The 17416-nt window shown below is 39.1% G+C and overlaps 1 protein-coding gene across 4 annotated transcripts in view; it reads right to left on the bottom strand.

The window, feature by feature from the left end:
* Positions 1-17416, bottom strand: part of RHOBTB3 (Rho related BTB domain containing 3) — a 54867-nt gene that overhangs the window by 35642 nt on the left and 1809 nt on the right. For all 4 annotated transcript variants that reach the window (XM_060143299.1, XM_060143298.1, XM_060143300.1 and 1 more), the window contains exons 3-4: positions 10098-10284; positions 980-1134 (exon numbers count right to left, since the gene is read on the bottom strand). In XM_060143299.1, the coding sequence (XP_059999282.1) occupies positions 980-1134; positions 10098-10284 (342 nt within the window). The remainder of the gene's footprint in view (positions 1-979; positions 1135-10097; positions 10285-17416) is intronic.

Below are 17416 nucleotides of genomic sequence, written 5' to 3'. Positions count from 1 at the left end.
TGTAAATCAAGAAAATAAACTGTTACGTAAAATATATTCTATCCTCCTGCTTTGACCAGTATGTCATCATTAAAGCCTGGAAAGCCAGGCTCAGATTTAAATTCTTAGAGTCCTCGGAGTTTCATGCAGCATAGGGAGAGCTGGCCCCTAACTCCTGGAACCGAAAACCATTCCTCCTCTTCTCTCCCCATCCTCCAACACACACCTGCTCACCTGAGGAGGCTGGTGCATACAGGCGGACATCCACACCTACACAAGCAAGCTCCATCCACTGTCCCCTCCCCAACTCCTCATATGCAGTCACTCCTCAGCCACCACTCAGGACTAGGGGTGCAAACACCAGCCATGCAGTCCACCTTCAAGAGGACAGACCCAGGAAAGAGGCTTGTACAGACCTGGGAAATAGATTCAGAGCCAGCTGGTCAGAGAATTCTGGGGTCCTGGGTTTGGGAGCATGGTTACAGCACTGTTCCACAGAACTCTCTGCTTTGTTTTGATGGAAATGTCCTATAACATTGGTGCTAATCATCGGAACAGTAGCCACTAGCTACATGTAGCTATAGAGTACCTGAAATGTAGATAGTTCACCTGAGGAACTGAATTATTTTTTAATTAATTTAAATATAAACAGCCACGTGTGGCTAGTGGCTACCACATGGATGATGCAGGTCAGGAAGGGAGCTACTAGCTGTAGTGGGCACATCCCCATGGCTCCATCAACTCGTGCCCTATGGGAAGGGGTGCAACTGGAGGAGGACCAGATAAGGCTTTCTAGAGCTCCACAGCACATGCCACCCTTGCCCAGGTCTGAGGGTAACATTGCACAGCTCTTCCTCCCTGACTATTAAACACAAGATAGTAAAATGCTCCTTTCACTCTGACATTATCACTCCATCCATATTCCTGCAAACACCATTGTCTCTTACACTCAAGATCCCAGCTGTACTTTACTATTTATGTGACTGGAATTTCCACTTACCACTCCTCCAAAATATTTTCCTATGTAGAAGTCATCAAGGCTGTGTAGTTCCAGATAGGTGGCTCCTAGTTCTTTAGCAAGTTGGATCCCTTCCGTCGTACTGACACAGCTCCCTCTGTCTGAGGTACACAGTGGGCATGTGCAAGGTAACTCTTCTGAGAAAATGAATATGAGGAACAAAGACTTTTGAAATTAAACATGAAAAGATGTACCTAGACAACCTGGACATTAAACAGCAAATTAAGAGCTCATGCCAGAATCACACTTCAGGGCCATTTAATATACCCACTATTCACTAGACTCTGAATGAGAAGTGTCAGTGATAACAGCAAGGTCCCTAAAATAAACAAGCTTTAAATGCAAGAAGAATGAATAGGACCTTAGAAAACAGAAGAATTTTTAAATAGGTGAATGAATATTACCAAGGCTATTATAGTAATTAGACCAATCAGACGGTAATGCCAGGTCTGCTTCCTTTTATACAACCTTGACATCCGGAATATCAATACAAAATCAACAACCTGACTGCCCACAGAAACCATGGATTGGAGCTTTTTTTTTTTTTTGTAATAAACTTTAAATATATTCACTAAGTTTGAATAGATCTTATACTTTTATTTTAATAGAATCCTCAACTTGACCTCAACCTCTAAGGCTGCAAAATTGCCAGTCTTTGTAAATTGCATATGAAGTACGTTCTTATTCATCCACACATTTCAATTATTGAACTCTAAAGCATTCGACTGCAGAGACCAAATCCAGTCACTTTTTATCTTCTGCTTCAAAATTAAAAAATTAAAAACTGAAGGAATAAAAAGTAATTACTCAAAATGTGAACTGTCCCAAGAGTCATGGCTGTACCACGTACAGATCTATGGCTGGGAAGGTTGTACATCAACGCATCTCTAAGGACACACCTTCATAACGCTGAAAATGTATGTTCAACTCCATATCCGTCAGCCAGCTTTGTTTTGTTTCATGCTACATTATCAGATATGTCATTGGTCAAAAGGCAGCCAAGTTAAAAGGGGGTAAATCCGTTTCTAAAAGAGCATTTTGTTGTAGGCTGGCTTCCCTGAGAAGCAGACTCTGAGATGGAGACTGATGTGCTGGAGGTTTACTGGGGGGTAATCTTCAGAACGTCTCTTCTCAAGGGTGTAGGAAGCAGGTCTGGGCAGAGGAAGAATTTGAACTGCAATGCTGTCGCAACAGAGACCTGAGCCATTTGACAGGGGCCTCTGGAGCTTTGATGGCCCTTTAGAGTGGTTCTCCATACAAAGCTGGGCCTTTGTATCCCTACATCAGACAGTAATTAAAGGAGGGCTGCCCTGTGGAGGGAGCAAAGCCTTGGGCAAGCGGCTTCTATCAGCACAGGGATAATGCCTGGAAAGGGACTCAGCTGTTCACCATCAGCGGCCTAAAGACCAGGTAACTGAGGGAGTAAGTACAGTGGTCCTGAAAGGGCATTTAGGCTACTCCCCACCACAGCATACACAACAAATGTCCTACCAATGAACTGCATAGAGATGGAGCAAATGTATGTACACATGGCGTGCACGCTAAGGATATTCAGTGCACGTGCATACTATATGTGTAACACGCACGTGTGCACATACACATACGACTTAGATAATTTAGCTTCACTGAAAGCATTTTGAGCTCAGAAACCATGTATTCACATCCTCATTTTGCAGAGGAGGAAGCTGAAGCTCAGAGAGGTTAACTGACTTGTCCAACTCTCCTTGTGTGTTAGAGATGGAGAAACAATACAACTGTTACTTGCTCTACCTGATAAGGAGCCATCAAAAGATAAGATAAAAATTTAGTTTGAGTAAAAAATTATTAATTCCAAAGATGTGGTGATTTAAAAATGAAGCCTTGGTTTCTCTAAATTATACAACAAATCCTAATCTGAGTTCTTGCATTTACTTTTTCTAAGATCATTTTTGGTTCAGAACAAATAAAGTTACCAACACAATTTAGCCTATCTTGAAAAATAACACATTGGTATTTCACATTCTTTACAAAGCCTTCATAAACAGCGCCTTTGATTTTCTGAAGACAGAGATCTTATTATGACTACAAAGCTCTCCTTATGCTGATGGAATGGGGTGGGTAGGCAGATCATCTTATTAAACTTTATTTCTGGACAAAAATAAAGTCAGCAGTGTGTTGAGTGAAAAATTAAGAGAGCATAATGTAAAATAATGGCTAGGAAATAAACTTGGTTTCAGGGAAAATCCCGCTAGTGTCAGGTTTAACCCAGCTGAGCGGGGTTTTCCATTGTGTGTAGCCACAAGCATCTTACCAACCTAGAAAGTGCCTCCTTATATCCAATCATTATGTCTCCTCTATGTCACAGAAGACTTTTTTTGTTGTTGTTCACTTGCACCCAAAAGGAAAAATGCCTAGTCATTACATATTAGGTAGGAGAATCAATAAAACATTATGGATTAAATAAACCTACATTTAGCATTTCATCAGGAACAATGAGAAGACCCAATATAATCTTAAATTGTGGTGCTTTCTTCAGGACTCGCTCCTATGAGCCTACCTCAGAGTCCTGGAACTTCAGAATCAGTGTTATTCTTCTAGTTAACACTGTAGTCTTTTATTTTTTTTCCTTATATATTATCTTTCAAGGTGTTACCACAAAATGTCTATTATTTTTAAAAGCAAACACAATGTAACTCTTGAATTAAAATGAATGGCATCTCTTTCAAAGCAACGGACTTGAGAACATATAGGGTGATTCTTACAATCTTGCCAGTGCTTGAGATTCTTAGAAATCCTTTGAGGAATTCCAGCCTTGCAATGTACTAGGCATTGTCAGAGCTCCAAAAAGAAAAGATAGGATGCCCGCTTTCAGGAACTTAAGGCTATGAATACACCTTTGTCAAGTCTGGAGAAAAATTTCTACTCTAAAGATAGATTCAATATTTAGTAAAAGCCAAAAATTTATTCAGAGCCAAGTATTATGAAGACACACACACAGTCAAGCTTGTCAAAACATGTATAACAAAGGAAAGAGATGAGACTGATTGTGTTTGCTGAAGTTGTTCTTAAAGGAGCTGGAGAGAGGAGTTACCAGAACACCTAGCACAGTTCCACAGACTGCAAGGGATTGGAGGAGGGAGGAGCAATACGTGTCCTTGAGTTGAAGAGACAGATTTAGCTTTGTAATCACATCTTACAAGGTCAATTAATTTCATCCTGTTAGTGAAAATGATCTTTTCACTTCTGTATATCATTCATAAAGCCATTCATTCACTCACTGAACAAACTGAGCACCTACCACACCTCAAATAGCAGGGATATAAAGATACACAGATAAATGAAACTCATGGTCAACTGAGCCAAGACAGATACGACTGCAGATAATTATAAGTACTGGGGCTTGCTTGGTGGTGCAGTGGTTAAGAATCTGCCTGCCAATGCAGGGGACACGGGTTCGAGCCCTGGTCCGGGAAGATCCTACAAGCCGCGGAGCAACTAAGCCCGTGCGCCACAACTACTGAGCCTGCCCTCTAGAGCCCACGAGCCGCAACTACTGAGCCCACGTGCCACAACTACTAAAGCCCACGCACCTAGAGCCTGAGCTCCGCAACAAGAGAAGGCACCGAATGCAAAGTCCGAGCACCACAACGAAGAGTAGCCCCCGCTCGCCACAACTAGAGCCCATGTGAAGCAACGAAGACCCAACGCAGCCAAAAAAAAAAAAAAAAAAAAACTAAAATAAAGGTGTACAAAATCACCATAGGAACAGAGGAGAAGAAATTAACTCTGCCTGGGGGATTGTGAAAGGCTTCACAGAAGAGGCAACGATTTAAAGGGTAAGGATGAATTCGCTATGCAGATATGACAGGGGTTGTGCTGAGGGCCAGTCCACTCAGAGCATGACACAGTATAGCACATGCTGAGGCCTGAAGGTGAGAAAAAAGGGAAGACATCGCTTCCACTTTCAAGAGAGCAAGCTAAGCCCACACTGCAATCTCCTCTCCCTGCCAAATCACAGAAATCATGAAATAATGAGGGGGAGGGGGAAGAGGTGGGAAGGAGAAAGGAAGGAAGGAAGCAAGGGATGGGGGAGGGAGAAAGAGAGAGGAGGAAGGGAGGTGTGCACATGCAGCAACATTCAAACATTAGGAGAGACTCTCGTCAGCCCAGAAACTAGGAACACCTGAGGGGCTGCAGGCAGTACGCACAGGATGACCAAAGAGGGATGCTGAGGCTTGGAGGACAGGTGGGACCTCATGCACTGCAGCAACATGTAAGTGCTCATTGCCTCATGAAGGGGGTCGAGGAGGAGACCAAGGGCAAATGAGGGGAGGTTAGCTGGAGGACCCCAGCAGAAGTAGAGAGGCCCATGGGTCCTAGAGCAGCCCAAGCCTAAGATGAGCCTGGAACATCTGTGCCAGAAAGCAAGGAAGGACTCAAATTAATTGGAGACAGCATGAAGAGGCTCCCTCTAGGCAAATTTGGGGTAACTGGAGTATCAGAAAGAATAATGAGAAGAATAGATTATAAAATACTGAATTTAAAAAACAAACCCATGGGGGCTTCCCTGGTGGTGCAGTGGTTGAGAGTCCGCCTGCCGATGCAGGGGACACGGGTTCGTGCCCCGGTCCGGGAAGATCCCACATGCCGCGGAGCGGCTGGGCCCGTAAGCCATGGCCGCTGAGCCTGCGCGTCCGGAGCCTGTGCTCCGCAATGGGAGAGGCCACAACAGTGAGAGGCCCGCATACCGCAAAAAAAAAAACAACCATGAATCATAGTGACTCAAAGAAAGATGTGGGAGCAGAGAAAAGGGAAAGCCCTATTTACAGAAGAATGCCAACTAATAAGTGTAGAAGGAATGATAAGAAATCACTATTTTGTAACCACAGCTATCACAACTGAAGGAATCATGCAAAATAATGGGCTTGGATTCTTTAAAAATGTCATGAAAGATACCCCACCCCCCAAAAAAAGGCTGGGTGATTGGGAACTGTTTTGAATTAAAAGAGACCAGGGAGACTTGACAACTAAATGCAATGCATAGTTCTTAATTTCATCCTGGATTAAAAGAACAAAAAACAATAAAACCAGCTTTGGAATACGTGGAAAAATGTGAATATGGGTTATATTTTAAATAATAGTATAACAGGTAATAGTATATTTCTTGAGTGATGATTGCATTACGGTTAATAGGAAAATGGCTCTGTTCTTAGATGAGACATGCTTAATTAATCAGGATTGAAGAAATCCCATAATGTTTACAATATACTCTTAAATGGTTCAAACAAAACAAAGTGTGTGTGTGTGTGTGTGTGTGTGTGTGTGTGTGTGTGTGTGTGTGTTTGTATTTGTAATTTCTGGAGTTCACTGTCCTATTCTTATCAAGTTTCTTAGATTTGAAATTTTGCAAATAAAAGTTAGAAAAAAAAAAAGAAGACAGTTTCTCAAGATTTTAAAGAATTGAGTACCATGATCTGACATATTCTAGAATGATTATTCTGAGAGGATTCATTTCAGAAAGAAGCCAAGCAGGAAAAGGAGGCCAGAGGCTGATTTACCAGGAAGCCTAAGTTTCAAGGCCCTTCCTTGTGGGCTGTTTCCAAGCCTTGGGAGAAACCTAGGCATTAGATTCTTTCACATGACGTATGCTTTTGTAAAATCTGCAAAATAAGATATTCTGACTATGTCTGGTTAAGACATAAGTCTCTCTCCAGTCCAGCTCACTTCACCTTGCATCAGGCAGCTCTGGAGTAGCCACGGACATTTTTAGGATCCTGCTAAGGGGAATTTAAATTTAGGTTTAGCGAGATATTATTTGTGGTTTGTAGTCACTTCCTTGTAAGTGTTTGCGAGCTGTCTTGGTACATGAATGGCCTTCAGGAATGCTTCTTCCACCCACTGTGCCGACTAATTTGGCGTCACGACACAAAGAGGCAGAGCTGAAAAACAAACACAACAAAAACCGAAGTGCCCAGCATCACAAAGATGTGGAGAGTGAAGAAATACGCTGGAAGAAAAACTATCATTCTCTTCTCCCTATAGAAAATCTCAAAAAGCGGTTATCATGTGAAGAACTGCAAAGACTGTGAGCACAAAAAACATAAGAAAAGTTAAAGAAGTGTCAGGTTTTTTTTGTTCTTTTAATTATTTGATTTATTTATTTATCTTTGGCTGCATTGGGTCTTAGTTGCTGCGTGTGGGCTTTCTCTAGTTGTGGCAAGCGGGGGCTACTCTTCATTGCGGTGCACGGGCTTCTCATTGCCGTGGCTTCTCTTGTTGCAGAGCACGGGCTCTAGGTGCGCAGGCTTCAGTAGTTGTCGTTTGTGTCCTCAGTAGCTGTGGCTCATGGGCTCTAGAGCGCAGGCTCAGTAGTTGTGGCCCACGGGCTTAGTTGCTCCATGGTGTGTGGGATCTTCCCAGACCAGGGCTCAAATCCGTGTCCCCTGCATTGGCAGGTGGATGCTTAACCACTGTGCCACCAGGGAGGCCCAGGTTTTTAACAATAGAAACTTTTTTTAATGTCTGTGGTATTTGACAGCTTTTTCGCAGTTGTAATTTCTTGTGCTTTCTTTTCACATTCTAAATAAATATTCATTTGTATACATATATGTATCTGTAATTTTGTAGTTTTTTTTCTTACAAAGGACCTCTAAAATTGTGTAAGTTTCAGATCCTGCAAATCTGGAACTGCCTCTTTAGACCAAAATGAAGGTCATTATGAGAGATAATTAAATGACTAGGAACTGAAATCCAGTGAAGATGATGAGAAAGCAATGAATTTTTTTTTTGAATTTTTGAATTTTATTTATTTTTTATACAGCAGGCTCTTATTAGTTATCTATTTTATACATATTACTGTTTATATGTCTAGGGGTATGATTCTTGGTTTGAGTCCAAGAAAGCAATGAATTTGAGGTTAATTTAAAATATAAAATCAAAAGAGCATCTTAGTCAACTGGATATGGGGAATAGGAACGGAAGTTGGGTTGGATGATTCTAGTTTGGGTGAATGGATAGGTTTGGCATCATTCACCAAGACAGGGAACTCAGCAGAAAGAGGAAGATGTCTGTGGAGACATGGGTCAGGAGAGAGACTGGAGCCAGAAAAACAGTCTGGGTAATCACCAGTGTCTATACAGGGGAAGCTAGGGCAACAGATTAGCAGGTCCATGGTCACTATAAATAGCAAGAGGTGAAGCTGAAGGATGGGACCCTGGGCAACAACTACTGGATGTATTGATTTGGTATATGTGTGTAAGGGAGGATGAGGGTGCCAGGAAAGAAGAAAGAGAATTAGAACAAACAGGAAAGAAAGAGTAGCTTTATTAAGTGGAGGGAGAGGTGTATTTGAATAATTTCGAAGAGAGGATTGTTATTAAAATGTAAATTAAATTTGGCAATAGGCATATAACTGGCAGCCCTGAGTGAAAACCAACCCAGTGTAATTGTGAAAGTCAGTCAGACTAGTGGACTGAAGAATGAATGGGAAGTCAAGAAGTGCACTCAGGAAGTGTGGATGACTTGTTCAAGAATCATGACCAGCAATAAAAAGAAAGTTAGGGAAGTAGAGGGGACATACGGTCAAAGAAGGGTCAGGCCTGCTTTATTCATATCTACTAACACTAGACACATACCTACCACATGACCCAACAATCCTACTCCTAGGAAACTACCTAAGCATCACTAAAAGGAGAATACAGAAATAAATCATGGGGGACTTCCCTGGTGGCACAGTAATTAAGAATCTGCCTGCCAATGCAGGGGACACGGGTTCGAGCCCTGGTCCAGAAATATCCCACATGCCATGGAGCAACTAAGCCCACGCACCACAACTACTGAGCCTGTGCTCTAGAGCTCACGAGCCACAAACTACTGAAGCCCTCATGTCACAACTACTGAAGCCCATGCACCTAGAGCCTGTGCTCCACAACAAGAGAAGCCACCGTAATGAGAAGCCCACACACCACAATGAAGAGTGGCCCCCACTCTCCACAACTAGAGAAAGCCCACGCACAGCAACAAAGACCCAATGCAGCCAAAAATAAAAATAAATAAATTAATTAAAGGAAAGAAAGAAAGAAAGAAATCATGGCGTATTCATACAATGGAATAATACACAGCAATAAAAAGAATGTATTACAGATAAGTTCAGCATGGATGAATCTCAAAAGTATCAAGCTAACTGAAATTAGGCCAACACAAGACACTACATACTGTATAATTCCATCTGTATGAAGGTCAAGAATAGATAAAACTAATCTATGTTGTCAGAATCTAATCTATGAAGTCAGAATAGCAATTATCTCTGCGGAGGGGTGTTATCAACTGGGAAGAGGCATGAGAAGCTTCTGGAGTGAGGCAAATGTTCTAGATCTTGAGATATGTGATGGTTGCATAGCTGTATATATGTGCAAAAATGCATTAAACTGTGCTCTAAAATTAGTGAAGTCTAATGTCCTTTATTTTGCTATACTTCAATAAAAATGAAAAAATGAGTAAAAATGAAATTTTAAGACACATTTACTGAGGAAATAACCACTAAGACCTATAAAACACCACCAATTCAAAGTGGACTCTGAGTTGACCCTGAGATATCTGCCAACAGTATGCACAGAAGCAACTACTGAAATTGACTGAACCAAATTAACCCATCAGCTACGGAGTCAACAATCCTCTCTTAGGTGGTGGTGTCAGTGTATTCAGCTCACTCATTGCTACCTACCTAAAAATGCTGCTCCCAATCCCACATCCTTATGGGAACAATCTGTCCTTCCCAACTGAATAGTCCCTTAGATTGTCAAAAAGAGTTTTCCAGGGCTCAGGGTCAGCCTAACACCTCTCCTATATCAAAAAGAACACAATTACTGACTTCCTTCACTTCTATAGAACAGCAGTTTAAAAGACAAACTTGTACCCATCAGAATCACAGCAGTAGTTTGTGATACTTTCCTGTGATGTCCCATTATCATATCCAATGATGAAGAGATAACAGATGGCATTTAAACCCAGTCATTTTGCTTTCAAAAAAAAAAAAAACTGTACTAATCATTAATAAGCTTAATGCTATTCAAAATTAATATGGTACCTGCACTCTCATATAAAAGAAAAATTAAATACTTACCATTTTGTCTTGTACCAACAGCAGCAATGATTACTGGAACTGAATTTAATGCTCTTTTTATCACTGGAATATAATTATCCTTCACTTCGTGAAATGAAAACTTGTCATTTACGTTGTATTTGATCACAATGATGTCAGCACCTCCAATTAGATTTCGAGAGGTGTACCAATCACTGTCAAAAATGTCCTAAACCAAAATGTAAAGAGCAATCTTTAGTCTGCTTATATTCAAATCCATCATGAAATAAACTGTAACATATTAGATTAACTTTTTTACTATATTTTAATTTTTGGAATTCATTTTTAAAAAAGTATGTAAAATTTAAAACGTTTGAAGTCTATCAAGTCTTTAAATTTTTTAATTTATTCATTTAGCCTGGACAACTATGTAGTGATAAAATAGAATCTAGAGAATTCCTGAGACTCTGATGGAATAAGCAACCTCTTTAAACACCTGTACTTAAAAATGAACACTTTGTTTTAAAATTATGCCACAAAACATTAGCCAGACTCATCAAGAAAAAATGGGAGAAGACTCAAATCAATACAATTAGAAATGAAAAAGTAACAACTGACACTGCAGAAAAACAAAGGATCATGAAAGATTACAACAAGCAGCTATATGCCAATAAAATGGACACCCTGTAAGAAACGGACAGGGGCTTCCCTGGTGGCGCAGTGGTTGAGAGTCCGCCTGCCGATGCAGGGGACTGGGAGGATCCCACATGCCGCGGAGCGGCTGGGCCCATGAGCCATGGCCACTGAGCCTGCGCATCCAGAGCCTATGCTCCGCAACGGGAGAGGCCACAACAGTGAAAGGCCCACATATTGAAAAAAAAAAAAAAAAGAAATGGACAAATTCTTAGAAAAGCACAACCTTCCAAGACTGAACCAAGAAGAAATAGAAAATATAAACGGGTCAATCACAAGCACTGAAATTGAGACTGTGATTAAAAATCTTCCAACAAACAAAAGCCCTGGACCAGATGGCTTCACAGGCGAATTCTATCAAACATTTAGAGAAGAGCTAACACCTATCCTTCTCAAACTCTTCCAAAATATAGCAGAGGGAGGAACACTCCCAAACTCATTCTATGAGGCCACCATCACCCTGATACCAAAACCAGACAAAGATGTCACAAAAAAAGAAAACTACAGGCCAATATCACTGATAAACATACATGCAAAAATACTAGCAAACAGAATCCAACAGCACATTAAAAGGATCATACACCATGATCAAGTGGGGTTTTTATCCCAGGAATGCAAGGATTATTCAATATATGCAAATCAATCAATGTGATAAACCATATTAACAAATTAAAGGATAAAAACCATATGATCATCTCAATAGATGCAGAAAAAACTTTCAACAAAATTCAACACCAATTTATGATAAAAACCCTCCAGAAAGTAGGCATAGAGGGAACTTGCCTCAACATAATACAGGCCATATGTGACAAATCCACAGCCAACACTGTTCTCAGAGGTGAGAAACTGAAACCATTTCCTCTAAGATCAGGAACAAGACAAGGTTGTCCACTCTCACCACTATTATTCAACACAGTTTTGGAAGTTTTAGCCACAGCAATCAGAGAAGAAAAGAAATAAAAGGAATCCATATTGGAAAAGAAGAAGGAAAGCTGTCACTGTCTGCAGATGACATGATACTATATGTAAAGAATCCCAAAGATGCTACCAGAAAACTATTAGAGCTAATCAATGAATTTTGTAAAGTAGCAGGACACAAAACTAATGCACAGAATTCTCTTGCGTTCCTATACACTAAGGATGAAAAATCTGAAAGAGAAATTAAGGAAATACTCCCATTTACCACTGCAACAAAAAGAATAAAATACCTAGGAATAAACCTACCTAAGGAGACAAAAGACCTGTATGCAGAAAATTATAAGACACTGATGAAAGAAATTAAAGATGATACAAACAGATCAAGAGATATACCATGTTCTTGGATTGGAAGAATCAACACTGTGAAAATGACTATACTACCCAAAGCAATCTACAGATTCAATGCAATCCCTATCAAACTACCAAAGGCATTTTTCACAGAACTAGAACAAAAAATTACACAATTGTATGGAAACACAAAAGACCCCAAATAGCCAAAGCAATCTTGAGAAAGAAAACTGGAGCTGGAGGAATCAGGCTCCCGGGCTTCAGACTATGCTACAAAGCTACAGTAATCAAGACAGTGTGGTACTGGCATAAAAACAGAAATATAGATCAATGGAACAGGATAGAAAGCCCAGAGATAAACCAACGCACATATGGTCACCTTATCTTTGATAAAGGAGGCAAGAATATACAATGGAGAAAAGACAGCCTCTTCAATAAGTGGTGCTGGGAAAACTGGACAGCTACGTGTAAAAGAATGAAATTAGAACACTCCCTAACATCATACACAAAAATAAACTTAAAATGGATTAAAGACCTAAATGTAAGGTCAGACACTATAAAACTCTTAGAGGAAAACATAGGCAGAACACTCTATGACATTAAATCACAACCAGATCCTTTTTGACCCACCTCCTAGAGAAATGGAAATAAAAACAAAAATAAACAAATGGGACCTAATGAAACTTAAAAGCTTTTACACAGTAAAGAAAAACATAAACAAGATGAAAAGACAACCCTCTGAATGGGAGAAAATATTTGCAAATGAAGCAACTGACAAAGGATAAAAAATTCTCCAAAATTTACAAGCAGCTCATGCAGCTCAATATCAAAAAAACAAACAACCCAATCCAAAAATGGGTAGAAGACCTAAATAGACATTTCTCCAAAGAAGATATACAGATTGCCAACAAACACATGAAAGAATGCTCAACATCACTAATCATTAGAGAAATGCAAATCAAAAATATCACCTCGCACCAGTCAGAATGGCCATCGTCAAAAACTCTACAAACAGTAAATGCTGGAGAGGGTGTGGAGAAAAGGGAACCCTCTTGCACTGTTGGTGGAAATGTAAACTGATACAGCCACTATGAAGAACAGTATGAAGGTTCCTTAAAAAACTAAAAATAGAACTACCATATGACCCAGCAATCCCACTACTGGGCATTTTTTTACTGAGAAAACCATAATTCAAAAAGAGTCATGTATCACAATGTTCATTGCAGAGCTATTTACAACAGCCAGGACGTGGAAGCAACCTAAGTGTTCATGGACAGATGAATGAATAAAGATGTGGCACAGATATACAATGGAATATTACTCAGCCATAAAAAGAAACGAAATTGAGCTATCTGTAATGAGGTGGATGGACCTAGAGTCTGTCATACAGAGTGAAGTAAGTCAGAAAGAGAGAAACAAGTACTGTATGCTAACACATATATATGGAATCTAAAAAAAAAAAGAAGAACTTAGGGGCAGGACAAAAATAAAGACACAGATGTAGAGAATGGACTTGACATGGGGAGGGGGAAGGGTAAGCTGGGACAAAGTGAGAGAGTGGCATGGACTTATATATACTACCAAATGTAAAACAGATAGCTAATGGGAAGCAGCCCCGTAGCACAGGGAGATCAGCTCGGTGCTTTGTGACCACCTAGAGGGGTGGGATAGGGAGGGCAGGAGGGAGACGCGAGAGGGAGGAGATATGGGGATATATGTGTATGTATAGCTGATTCACTTTGTTATAAAGCAGAAACTAACACACCATTGTTAAGCAATTATACTCCAATAAAGACATCTAAAAAGAAATAACAATCCACTAGGACTAAGTACAAAAAATCAGAATGCTAGATTTATGCACATGAAGTAAAACATAAATAAAATACCATATACAATAAAATAAAATAAAATTATGCCATAGCTTTATCACCTAATAGTTTCAAAACTTAACACTATGCATTAGATGCAAGAGCATCAATGTGAGTAAGGAAGCTTCAGAGGATTTTCTGTGACCCAGTTAGATAATGCAGGATTGTTCAGTCATTTAGATTGTATTGATAATACCCTGTGAATTCTGTGGAGTTCCATATATTTTATCCATATCTCAAAATTCATACATATTTTTCAACTTTATCCATTCTTTGGACAGTACTGCATATATATAGTGTGCATGTGAGGGGAACAAGGGGCGCGGAGGGGTATGCCTCCACAAAAAGATAGTGTGTATTATAAGATGATGTTAACATGGTAAGGAGTATATGTGCAATTCATGTATTTTGTTCATATCAATTAAAAATTCAGGATAAACCTTTCCAATTTTGAAATGTTTACTTTTGGACTACAGCTAATAATATTTATATTTAGAATTAGGGCCAAAAGTAATTTATTATGGACGCTACTCCTTAAAACTTTGCACCTTGATATTTTAAAAATAATTTTTCAAAGTTACTGTGTGAATAGTGGTATAAGAAAAATATCGTTATGTACCTTAATACCATTGCTAAATATGCATAAGTGGCTTCCTTCTCACATTCTGGTTAACTATTAATCATTATTTGTCCTTTCATGTGGCCTTTGGTATGTATTCCTAGGATGTAATAAAGCTAGATTAAGAAAATAGACAGCTAGATATGGCTAACAAGTCCAAAACTGTTGGGCTATGAAAGTCTGCACTTTGAAATATGAGTCCAAACCAGGGTTTGAATCAATCAGTTGTGACAGAGCTTTTATCCTGTTAGCAAATTCTGGAGAAGTGTCACAGCAATGCCCTTTTGCAGAGAGCTTCTTCTCACCAGTACACCGCCATGCCCCAGCAAAGCCTCTCCCAATTCCCTACACCCCCACAACCTGCCCATTTCCTACAAGTATATTCTGCGTAACAAGAATTGAAGAATTTTTAGATATGAATACTTTACTGAGAGTGGGAATGGACAGAGCCTTTTTAGAGGAAGATTTAAAAACCAAAAAAAAACAAAAAACAAAAAAACGCAAACTATGGGGATATAAACAGCAAAGGCAAAATTCTTGAACTTAGTGGAGGATGTAAGAGGAGGGAGAAGTGAATTGGGACACAGATCAAGAAATGTGAAAGCTTCCCAGCAGAGCTCTATGCTAATTTCCAAATCCCAAACCACAAAACCCATTCAGTTCCAGCTGTATCTGTTACAGTATTCAAGCTCAAAGTATATACGTACAACAGGGTATATAAATACAATAAAGAAAGAGGACAAAGTTAGATGAATGGGATGAAAAACTAAACTTAAGTGGGACCAATATCAAGCAGCCATTTAACTCTGAGAGAACAAATCAAAAGTAACTGCTCTCTGCATTCCAAATAGTTCAAAATTCCAGAGTTACTGGAGACGTGTAGAAAGAAAAAGGAGACATTTAAGGGAAAATGTCACGAGGAAATGGGTTTTGGCTTCATTAACTCTGTGGTACTGAGGATATAAATCTATAAATAATTTTATTTTTAATACAAATCAGAGCTTCAAACCCTGCCCAAGAAAAGTGTGCATATATTATCTCATTGCTTTTTATGGAATATTTTTGGTAAACAGGAAAAGATCTAGAAATGAAATAATAATATAACAAAAAAGGGTGGGTTTCAGAGACATACTAAACAATAAGCTACATGTAATGAATTTGAAGCACATTTATTTAAAAAGTGCCAAGTATACATGGCAAAGATCCAGAGTGAGGCTGCGGATATACAGAAGAAAACTAGGGAAGAGAAGCACAACTATCTCACTCTAACTCCAAGAAAACAATGCTACATTTCTTTTCAAACTGTCTCAAAGAGAAAATGCTCCACTGGTTTCTAGAAATATGAAGGAAATCAAATTCTCCCACCCCTTGTAAATCAGTTCCAGGATTTCCTCTAGGCAGTTATGCAACACGAGGCTTGGAGCCACATTTGAGGAATGGAACTCATCTGTTGAAAAATAATCTTAATTTTTACAGCAAAACAACAATTTTATTCTACTTGGTTGTGAGGCTGCAATACAGCATCTACTAAGTACTAACACGGCTGCCTCTATGTACTTTATTTGTGTGGAGATCTTGAATGATGTGTGGGAAAACTTGACTTTTGCTTCATTTAAGCAATACACGGATATACTAAAGTTGTGATAAACACTTTATTATTATCGTAGCTACCGCTTATTGATTACTTACTACATGCCCGTCTAGATGTTAAGAACTTTACACATACTAACTCATTTATTCTACAGCACAGCTCTGGGAGGCAGGGATTATTATGTTTATTTTACACACAGAGTAAATAAAGCTAGGAGAGGATGAGTGACTTTACCCAGGAACACAGCCACTAACTCGCCAGGTGAGGATCTGAAATCAGGTCCTTTTGATATCAAAACCTGTGCTCTATCTGCTCTGCCATGTTTCATATTCTGATTCAGTACATGGCAAATACCAGCTGATGAATACAATCAACTTTCATATCTCTGACGGGATTTTACTTACCACCAAGAGAAGAAAAGCACCTCATAAAGAGTAGCTCTACAAATGTATGCTACTATGTCTGAAGACCACTACAACCCAGAAAACTGTGCCTGGTTACAAACTCAATGTCTTAAAAAAGGCCAGAGTCTAACCAAACAAAAGGTGATTAACATAATAAAACATAACAATAAACTTAAGACCAAAAAAATCCAGACTGTGAAGGCTTATTTCAATCGATTTGGAAGATTTCCTTTACTACAATCCATGGGATCACAAGTATTTGCTTTTGCTAAACTAACAACATAAAAAGGAAAGAGTTCACTGCTCAAAGAAAAAGCAAGAAAGGTTAACCTAACATCCTAATTCAGCTTATTTTATTTTCCTTACATTTATTTACTCTATTCACTCAACATTTGTTCAACTGAGTGTAGAACCAATTAGTTTTTAGACTGTAAGATTTTTCACAATGAAATGACCAAAGTAAAAGAAGGGTTTCCTTTGCTTGCATGGACTCCAGCCAGTAAGTTCTCTACCAATGCTTCCATGATCAGCATCATCACTGTCATAATTAGGAATTTAATAGCATCCCTGTTATTGAAAAAGCCCATTTTTCATTTATTTTAGCCTATTAAATTTACTTTAGCTGAAAATTTATTTGGGCAAGTGATCTTTTCTTTCAGTAATATGGAAATTTGCCTAAGAAATGTTTTTATGTACATTCTATACATTTCTTTGGAAAGGTGTATTAGTTCCCGATAGTCCCTAATTCGGTTTTCTTAAAGTGCAGTTTAAATGTAAATCTCACATAATGATATCTGTATTTTTTTAGACATTAAACTTTCTTCTGTTATAAAATATAATACTTAGCTGCAACATAAGTTTTATACTAGTAAAGAATCAGAAACTTTTGAGTAAGATTACATGAAAACATTCAAAACATG

The sequence above is a fragment of the Lagenorhynchus albirostris genome, chromosome 3, assembly GCF_949774975.1.
Source record: "Lagenorhynchus albirostris chromosome 3, mLagAlb1.1, whole genome shotgun sequence".
Classification (NCBI taxonomy): Eukaryota; Metazoa; Chordata; class Mammalia; order Artiodactyla; family Delphinidae; genus Lagenorhynchus; species Lagenorhynchus albirostris.
The sequence above is the reverse complement of the archived record's forward strand: the minus strand, read 5'-3'. Positions and strand labels throughout refer to the sequence as shown.